The 10722-nt window shown below is 38.3% G+C and overlaps 1 protein-coding gene across 1 annotated transcript; it reads left to right on the top strand.

Moving 5' to 3' along the window:
* Positions 1–758: 758 nt before the first annotated feature.
* On the top strand, positions 759–6477 carry LOC140235212 (small ribosomal subunit protein eS1-like). The gene is made up of 6 exons (XM_072315244.1): positions 759–846; positions 2421–2524; positions 3513–3700; positions 4159–4367; positions 5055–5164; positions 6082–6477. Exons 1-6 carry the CDS (start codon positions 785–787, stop codon positions 6204–6206), a joined length of 798 nt encoding a protein of 265 aa, XP_072171345.1. The 5' UTR covers positions 759–784; the 3' UTR covers positions 6207–6477.
* The last annotated feature ends 4245 nt before the right edge of the window (positions 6478–10722 follow it).

The raw sequence follows: 10722 nt of genomic DNA, 5'->3' as shown, positions 1-10722 counted from the left end.
AATGGTCACCATCAAGCACTACAACTGCATTACATTGCGTCACTCCTGATAATGGAACATATTCCTCGATCGGAGGGGCACCTGTCGTAGAAAGCATTCGGGGGGGGGGGGGGCAGTGCAGTGTAATGATACTCAAGTTTTCAGATGCGACGAAAATATTCAATACCGCTCACAATGTTTACAGGATTTCATACAAGACACAATTTAAACTCTAGAGGGTCGCAAAGATGGAACTTTAGGCCTACATAAATTCATCATTCGTACGTACACATATTGTACATGTATTATACTTTGTAACTTGTATTGTTTTTCAAATTGTTAAGCATATGAATTGACAAAGGTATACTTTGTATTTTGTTTTGTATTTCTTTTTGTTTGATTTATGAAAAATAATGATTGAATTGAATTGAAATGCATAGAAAGAACTCTGCGTGATCAGCCGTCACATCCACTGAGATAACGTACACTGAATAGTCAGTAGGCCTACATTGTGACGTGCATGGCGTGCAATGCGAGCTATGTCGTCTGCTATAGAATGATCTCGACAAAATATTTGCCTTTGCAGTCGTTGTAGACGACTATGTTGATCAAAGACTCAGAGATGATGCAAAATAAATACAGAAATTTATCATGACACGAAGTCCACAAATTTTTCATGATAAATTTAGTCTAATTTTTGAATGCTAATGTCCTCATTGAACGCAGAAATGGAAAATGAAACGTCTCTCTTGGCTTCCCATTATGCTTTGCGATCGGTACTTCCTCTTCGAATAGCTCGCTAACCATGGCGGTGGGCAAGAATAAACGACTCTCTAAGGGAGGCAAAAAGGGATCCAAGAAGAAGATGTAAGCTTATGATGAAGTACTTTTAAACATCATTATATATCAATCTATGGATATGATGAAACAGTAATTCTTAAAATGTACTGATTACTCAGATATTTTTTGATACTTCTCGCGGTCGTAGCTTCCTTACTTGATAACAAATGTGGACACCCAGTGCACTGGCGCATACGGCCATACGGTGATGCGGCGGAGCCGTGCGGGGAACTGTACGTGTGTGTGGTAGTGCATGATTGGTGCTAAGCTCAGTGAAGAAAAGGCGAACTCGAGTCACTTTATAGGAATCCAGTGGCGATATTGGCACGTGATCGATTCACTATATTTATATAAGGTTTTGGCAAGGTTTTTCCAGATCTGGTACTGTTCAGGCGATGTCTTACAAAGTGTAATTACAAGTCTCTCCACTAGTGTAGGCCTACCATTTTTATTTTAGCAGCGATTAGAATTGTAGTGGAGGCACCGCAAGTAATAATTGACTTGCGTGGACACTTCACACGTACAGCGGACAGGCCCATCCAGGCTAATTTTACACTAAGTAGAACGGCAGTTGTGTAGGGTTGCTTACCCTTTCTCCAGCATGTGAAGCAATTAAAAACTCTTGCTCATTTATAGACATCCCAACTAATATTGTATACACGCTGAATATTTTGCGAGGTTTTTTCATTTCGCGAGTCGGGTGCTATTCGCGAAATTAAACTAAAAGACAAGCGAAAATATTGACTCTGACAATCTGATGGTGATCCTGGTGTGAATGTGAAGTACGCGTGTACATTTCTCTGTTAAGTACCATGAGTACAGCAGGACTCCACTATCGCGAATTTAACCACTCGCGAAATCGTCGGGAATTCCCGATTCGCGAAAACTTAGACTCGCGAAATAGTATGGCATAGATCTTTGTGTACAGTACAGATGGTCCGGGGACAGGGGAAATGAGCTGAGACCATGGGGGGTGGGGAACTCCTGCTCATCATATAGATCTAAAGGATCCTTTCTCATGAGCATGATGAGCATTGGCCAGGGTGCTCAGGGGGACTCTGTTCACTTATCATCCATCTCACATCGAAGATCGAACAAAAACTATATTAAATAGAAAGTAATATTGCATGCCAGTTCAAAAATCAAACAATAGTATTTAAATGATTATCAAAATTATTATAAAAATTACAATATGACCGAGTTTATATATAGATAGATAGATATACGACCCATCTAGGTTTACCTTCTTTGTGAATTCCACCAGCCTGTGGGCACCTTTTGTAGCATCCAACGCAAATGACAGCGCGCAAGCCGTGCAATGGACACAATGTACAGAAATCTCCCATGTGTGTGTGCGCAAGCTTGCTCTGAAAAATCGCACAGCTTGCATGGCTTGCGCGCTGTCTGCGATATGATACACAAATCTTCAAATGAGTGAAATAAATACACAATACTTGCTTTAAATTGTACAATCTGAAGGAACAGGATTGTTGAAATCCAAGAATTAATCCTGGTGAGGTTAAAGGTGAATTTATTATATGTATGTTTGAGTTATATTTTCATCAAATGCTATTGATGAGATTTTTCTCTCTTGTGTGCAGCACTGATCCCTTCACCAAGAAAGAATGGTACGATGTCAAGGCTCCTGCCATGTTCAACATCCGCAACATCGGCAAGACTCTGGTGACCAGGACACAGGGAACTAGTAAGGATATTTCATGTATTACTGTTCAAATGTAACTATTGATTGTAAAAGGAAAAATACACAAATTCAAGAGCACTACTAAACTTTAAGGTCTTCAAAGATTTAAAAGTCATCCTAAATGTTAAAATTCATAAACATGAACAAGTAGGTGCAAGCTAAGTGAAAATGCATGCATTCTTCGTTCAGATGTTGAGTTGTTCTTGTGTTCACTAAAAGCTGATGAGAATGTTTCATGTTTTTAGTCATTCTAAATTGCTGCATGTATTATTAAAATTGAACCTAGTCCCATAAGATATTCTCTGTTATTTATTGGTGTGTCCCCAGAGGTAGCTGCCTTCCAAGTGAATATTATACAAATAGTGACTGTTATGAGGGGCACAGTTGAAATTATGGGCCCAAGGTGATGTCAAAACCATAACTATGCCTGAAGCGAAGCTGAGGGCATAGTTATGGTTTTCACATCACCGAGGGTCTACATGATTTTAACTGTGCCCCGAATATCAAGCTGTCATTATTTGTTTTATATATCGAAAATATAGATTCCGAAATACAGATACCGAAAATAAAGATTCTAGTCTCTTTTACAGCACTCGTAATCAACGCTGATCGACAGCGCAGCGGTCGTATCATTGGTGCGTACATATGAGTGATCTATGTGTACGGGGTTGCGACTGTCTCCAAGCCTATTTACAGGGCACAGTTGATTCTATGCCCCGGGCACAGTAAATCATGACATCATTTTGATCAAAAATGGGGCACAGCTATTTTCATGACTCCACTTTTAACCAATCAGATGAGAGGAATCTATATATGAGGTATATAAACATTTGTAAATCTCATCTTTATATAAAAAGGAAAGATTTTGTGTATTATAATATTATATTTTGTGTTGAGAGATGAAGAGAGAGATCAGTTCCAGTAGTACCACTGGCTTTTAACTTGCATCTCGCAGCTTCTATTCATCACGCTGTTTTTATCTGCCTCACAGAGATTGCCTCCGATGGTCTGAAGGGGCGTGTGTTTGAGGTCTCCTTGGCTGACCTCCAGAACGATGAAGTCGCCTTCCGCAAGTTCCGCCTGATGGTGGAAGATGTGCGTGGCCGCAACTGCCTCACAAACTTCCACGGCATGAACCTCACCAGGGACAAGTACTGCTCCATGGTCAAGAAGTGGCAGGTGCAAAAAATATGTATTTTCATTTCACTTTCAGTGGTACTATGTTTTAAAATTGGCAGTGAAATAAACCTTCCTGGATCAATATGCCTATTTATCTATAGGGTCCTTATAAAGCCTGCATAAACATTTAATTATATATTTGTTTCATGAAGATAGTTGGGATTATTAGGACAAGAAAAGTGGCTAAAGAAAAAGACTATGTGGCTTTGATTATTTTGCTGCTGAGCTGAAGCACCACTGGAGATTCTAAATTTTGTCACGATAATCAAGGCGAGTACTTGAATAAGTTTTTCGTACAAACACTGAGCATCAGAGAGCTTTATGAGGAATTTACTGTAAAGTAAAGCATCTTATGTGGTCCATGTTATGGATGCTGGGATGCTTTTGGAAATACTGTATGTCGATGATGCTGTAATACAGTTGGATGCTAACTTGGGTGTTGGTGTGTCTTTGTGTAGACCCTCATCGATGCCAACGTGGACGTCCGCACCACTGACGGCTACCTCCTTCGCCTCTTCTGCATCGGCTTCACCAAGCGTCGGCAGAACCAGATCAAGAAGACCTCCTACGCCCAGAGCACTCAGGTCCGTGCCATCCGCCGCAAGATGGTGGAGATCATGACCCGCGAGTGCCAGGCCAATGACCTCAAGGAAGTTGTCAACAAGCTGTGAGTAACCATCCTTTATCCTTCAGTCTTTTGCTTCTATTGTACCATGTACTTTGTACTTAGACCAGTTGTGTCATGACATGTAAGGACAGCCATATTCATCCCAGGTGAAAGAATGAAGTAGAAAAATAAAAGAATTAAATGTGTGTGCAATTATGCAGATAGATTTAAAAAAACAAAATGTATAAGCCAAATTCGTGTAAAATTGTGCCACAACAAAACACATGATTTGTAACTTTCGGGGTATGTGAAAATGGCACATATCCATGGTTGAAGTAGCTGTACATATAAGATAAAACCTGCACTTATTCTTATACTTGATTGTCTTGATCTTCACCTCTCTGCGCTTTCATACTTCCCCAACAATAGACTTTAGCAGTCTAATTTATGTCCTGTCTGTTTATGGCACTGAGCATAAAGACAAGATGCTGCAAAATAATCTTAGTCTTCTGTCATTTTGATGTGCAGGGGGTATCACTGGCTTTGAGATGCAGAACCCATACTGCTGTGAATGACACAAAGAGGTCCTGCCTTTACTTTTAGGGTAGTTTGAAGAATTTAGGTATAACATCTGTGTTATTAGGGATAAAATCTAGAGACACTCCAATCAGTTTTCAATCAGTTTTCAGTTGTGTTTATAGACTTGAACTGACGCTCACTTATCGTGATATATGGTTTGCTACACAGGATCCCAGACAGCATTGCCAGGGACATTGAGAAGGCCTGTCATCGCATCTACCCACTTCACGATGTTCACATCCGCAAGGTCAAGGTCCTCAAGAAGCCCAAGTTTGATGGTAGGTAGACTGATGAACGGCATTAATAATCAACTTTGATTTGTTACCACTGTTCATTTGATATCATGCTGTTATGACCAAGTGTAGCTGCATTTATTGTAGGGTTAGATTGGTTTGTGTAACTCCTTACCTGTGATACAGAAAGCTTTCATCTGTTGGGGATGATCATGCAATAGGTAGTTACGGGCTTCTACCAAAGGTTGGTAGAAGTCTTATTATTTCCTATTGCAACTCCTTACCCAGTTATGTTAGGCTGTGAGCAGCATGAGGGAAAGCTGTAGAAATCCAAGGATAGAGCAGCACCAACAAAATTACATTTCTACAAAATGATTCCATCACGAAGGTCATGGCTGTGGATTTACATTCTCTAACAGCAATTAAAGTAGAAATCACTACAGGCTTCTCTATGACTTCATGCATGTGAACCTTTTAGAAAGGTTTGGGTGACAGTCCACACCTTTCTGAGGCTGTAAAATGTCTCCCTTTCATTTTCCCCCTTTTTATGGGTGGGGGAGGGGTGAGTAACCTACAATAAAATATCGTGGTCCGGAGATAATAAAAAAAAGTTCATTAGAATTATGCATTAGCATTTCCATATCTTTTATGCATAGAAATTTTATGGTTCCATCGTGTTGGTGTGGGAGGCATCATTTTGACTCATGATTTAAATGGCAAGATCTTTTTTTTTTTTTTTGATTTAACTTAACTTATTATCATTTACAATATTTATCTACTTATTTATGATTTAATTTATTTATCATTGTGATTGTTTATACATTTATTTATTTATTTATTTATTTATTTTTTTTTTTTTTTTGGGGGGGGAATTTTGTACTGATATTATAGTATATGGCGAGTTCTTGATGTTTCACCACGAAACAGCTGGTCATGAGAAAGATTGAATCCTTTACCCCCAGTCTCGCGTCTGATGGAGCTCCACGGAGAGGGCTCAGGCAGCGGCAAGACGACGACGGAGGACGAGACGGGAACCAAGGTCGACAGGCCCGACGGCTACGAACCACCAGTCCAGGAAAGCGTCTAGACCCAACGGGCATATCCTGTGTTCTGGATACATTGCCACACACTACACATCCATATGAGTACAGCGCAGACAGCAAGAGTTTCATTTGCCAACACAGCACAAATCAACCCGGAATTACAACTTCCGAAAGGTCTCCTGATTGCTTTACAGGGAGTCATCATCAAAGCCAGCCGCCACTGTTAGATTACTCGGTCCAATTCACTGTTCATGAACTGACAGTTGTCATCATGCATTGCTGATGATGCAAAAATAAAAATCACGTAAAATACTATATGCCTGTAAGCCAGCTGATTTGTTTGAGTTCACGTATATGTGTAATGTATGTTGATGATTGTCCAGTGCTGACAATTCTGATAATTATGTGTGTCTCCAAACATATTGTATTCTTTTTTTTCTCAAAATTTCTTTTTTTTTAGCGACATATATGAAGGGGGTAATATGCTAGCAAATTAGTCCCAGTCAGACTTATCATTAGGTTCTGTGAGAATCAGTACCACATTAAAGGACAAGTACACCTTCATATACATGTGAATTGAGAGAATGCAGCAATCAGAGTAGATCACATCAGTGAAAGTTTGAGGAAAATTGGACCGTCTGTTCAAAAGTTATGAATTGCTGAAGTTTCAGTGCCACCATGGCTAGATGAGAAGACTACTACAGCTTGTGGTGTCACATTTGTTCAAACGATATGAAGAAAATATGCACAAAATTTAACATATTTTCACTTTTCTCGCATGATAAAAGAGCACTTGACTTGCCTCTTTCAGAAGGCAGGGGGAATAATATTACCCTTAGCATATATGTCAGTGACAAGTCAAGGGAATATTTACTTTCTTCAAAACATAACATTTCGTGAAATTCTCTTTAGAATTTTCTTTTTATCGTTCTATGTTATGTGACATAAACTGTAGTATTCTTATCCAGCAAAGACTGCAAAAACTTAAAAGATTCATAACTATTGAATAGATTGTCCAATTTTCCTCACACTTTCACCGATATGTTCTACTAACATTGCCGCATTCACTTAATTACTATTGCCCCTCAGTAACCCTCCTTGTTGCCCTAAGTCTTTCCTTTATCAAACTTCCTCATCCATTTCCATTGAAGGGCAGAAACAAGCTTTGCAGTCTGTTTGATGGTACATGTATTTGATATTGTTTAGTGTGTGTGTGTGTGTGTGTGTGTATGCGTGCGTGTGCATGGGTGTGTATGAAGAGTTTGTTTGCAAAAACCGATAAGTTCATATTTGCCAAATGGAGATATTTGCGATTAAAGGTCAAGAAAAATAAAGAGAATTATAAGAAAATTTTTGCTTCTTTTATCCATAATTTCAAAAATATACCTTTATATGTAGTGACCAATTTATCATATAAAAGGTATTATTGTACGTACTTTGTGACAGAGACCGTACTTCAAAATCTTCAAAAATGGACTTATTGGTTTTTGCAAACAAACTCTTCGTATGTTTATGCGTAAGGGAGTTTGTGAGACTTGGGCTATACATGTAATTCCAGTTTATCAATGCATCCTTTAACCCTAACTTACCTGGGCTATTTAGCAAGCTTGAATTCCTGGGGGGGGGGGGGGGGGCCATTATGGCCCCCCCTTCAGATCTCGGCCGTTGATCGCGCGATCGCCGCAAAATTTTGCATGAACATAAAGCCGGATGTAATCTACAAGACTGTTAAGTTCAATTTTCAAAAAATTTGCAGTTTTTATTTTAAATTAATTAATTATGCAAATATATGCAAAAAAACTCATTTTCGTCTATAATTGGCTTATAAAAGCTTATGGAATGCTGATTTTTGTTTTAAATTTTTCTAGTGACATTCCGAACATTTGTACGTAAAAAGAAAATCAGTATCAAAATTAATTTCCTATGTTTTCTATTGTTTTATCATTTTTTAATGTATTTCTTTGTTTTTTCGAACTTTTGTTTTTGTTGTTTTTTTCAGCAGAATTTGTCATACACATCTTTAGAAGCATAGCTATACTAAAATACATTTATTTCAGCCATTAAAATTAAAAATATGAATCTTTATATGAATTAATTGAAAAAACACAATTTGTATTGACTTTGTACACAAAATCACGTTTTTGAGCAATTTTGGGGTGGACGAACATTTTTTGAAGGGGCGTGGCTTCGGAACGGTATGCCCGGTCGCGACAAATTTGGTCTCAAAAGTTGCGCGAGACTTGAAAGTAAAAAGTCAGTGAGCGGCGCGGTCAAAAAATTTTGCGCGGCGGAATGGTCGCGGAATTTGTCGAGGGGGGGGGCCATTATGGCCCCCCCCAGGTAAGTTAGGGTTAAAAGAAAAAAAAAAAAAAAAAACCCAGCAACTTGCAAGTGTAGGCAGGTAACTACAGAATGTATTCATCATGTAAGAAAAATGGACTTGACTTTTCGTCCTGCATACATGCAGTACATGTTTTGGCTGAGCTGCAGTTACATAACTGAATGTCAGATGATGAAAAAGAAAACTCAGATCCTTTCAGCTGAAATCTACACAAATGTCACTTATGTGAAGCAAGGCGAATTGCAAATAATGGTTATACTGTATGCAGTTCAACCAAATCTCTATGAGATGCACTGTATATGTACATGTCTGGAAAGGAGCACTGCTTTTCTCTACGTAGCACACCTTACATGCACTCATCTAAGAAAAAATGCAAGACAAACACAACAATGCAAATTGAAAAATCACAAAACACATTCACTCTTGAGTAAAACGTAATTTATTGCTGAAGTGTCGGACAACGTTTCTGGTATGTATGCAATCCAGGAACAAGTCTTGATCATAAACAATCATTTCATTACACTACTGATAAGTTTGTTCGACATGGATGGAATATTCCAATGCACTGCTAACTGCAACTGTGCACCTCTGGACGAGAAAAACAGAAATCTACAAAGTGAAACACACACAGAGATATGTACAAAGAGAGCACACAGGTTTAGAAAATGGAATTTCTAATGCAAGGTTGCAATAGTGAGCACAGTGTATACTGATGCCTGTCAAAGCTTTTAAGAATATCGCTTCTTGTATCATAAACTGAAATATATCCTTTGCTTTCTTTTGTGTTGGTGTTGAATCCATGCACGATGATGCTTTTTACACGTACATTGTACCAGTGGACTCGCCCACATAACCTTGTTTGGTACAAATGACAAAAAAACAAAAAAAAAATGTGTAGTTGTACATGTACAATATATGTGACAAATCATTTGAGTCCAACAAACCTGCGAGGAATTGGGCATATTGTGCCTTCAGTTTATCAGTGGGATATACATCATTTGCTCTTTTTATGCAAATAAGCAAAAAAACAACAACCAAACAACCAAAACAAAACAAAAACAAACCCCCCCCCATTTTCTTTGGTATCAAAACTGAAGGTATCTGTATTACCTTATTCACTAAAAAGTGAACAAAGATCAATTGAATGGGATCACCCATTTCCCGATGCTACCAGTCCCGAAAGGTTGTACACCATAGTTGACAGTCATTTGTATTTTGTACACCATAATTAGTCATTTGTATTTTGTTGTTGTTGTTGTTGTTGTTTTATACTACATCAAGTCATTTGAGAGAACCGAGTACCGGTACAGTCCCCATGCAGTCCTGTACAGTTGAGTGACTACCATGCTATAAAATACACTGCACACAGAAAGTGAATACAAACATTAGGAACAACACAAAATTCATATTCTGCTTTGGACGGAGATAAAATACATGACTAGTACAGGCCAATAATATCAGTAGGCCTACACACTAAAAACATGGAGAGAACCACATAAAACTGTACTACCTCAAGAATATGCCCCAAGCACTGGAAACTTTACAAGATGGTGCAATCAAGGACATCTTGATGTCCATACATTTACACTAGATATTGCCATGTTGGATCATAATTATTCAAGGTGAGTGGATAAATTACATCTGAAGACAGTGATAAACTGATAAAGTATCCTCAACATGTCAATTAATACACACTCCACTCACAAACACTGTATGCCATTATATGCAGCATAATTATCCTACTCTATACAAATTGTACATTCACCAAATACATGTATAGCTGTTTATAGATTTCTCTATATCTACACAGGCACGGTGGAGCACCCCAATTTAAATATCTCGCAGAAATCCATCGGCAGCCGAGCCTCATTTGCATAAAGTAAACAACATGTACTCGTGTAGTCGAGAAAAAGTAAACAACTTCTCAAGCTAATAACAATTTAAGGAAACCTATTTTCGGATTAAAATTGAGTTAGTTTGAATTTGAAAACATGTCCAAATATGCACATATAACATATTAGAGGATTTGACAATGATAAAATGTGAAATTTTAGCGAAAACCTGGCGAGCAAAATCACCAAAAATATGCCTCGAAAATCATCCTAAAATTCACGAAGTGTGATTGCGGAACCAAAGCGCCATTCGAACAAAGTACACCGAAATTTATTTATCTGCTTGCATTTTAAATTTCACACCGTAATATTCCCGGCCATGGTTGT

This window comes from Diadema setosum, chromosome 11, assembly GCF_964275005.1.
Source record: "Diadema setosum chromosome 11, eeDiaSeto1, whole genome shotgun sequence".
Classification (NCBI taxonomy): domain Eukaryota; kingdom Metazoa; phylum Echinodermata; class Echinoidea; order Diadematoida; family Diadematidae; genus Diadema; species Diadema setosum.
This window is presented reverse-complemented; position numbering and strand designations above follow the sequence as displayed.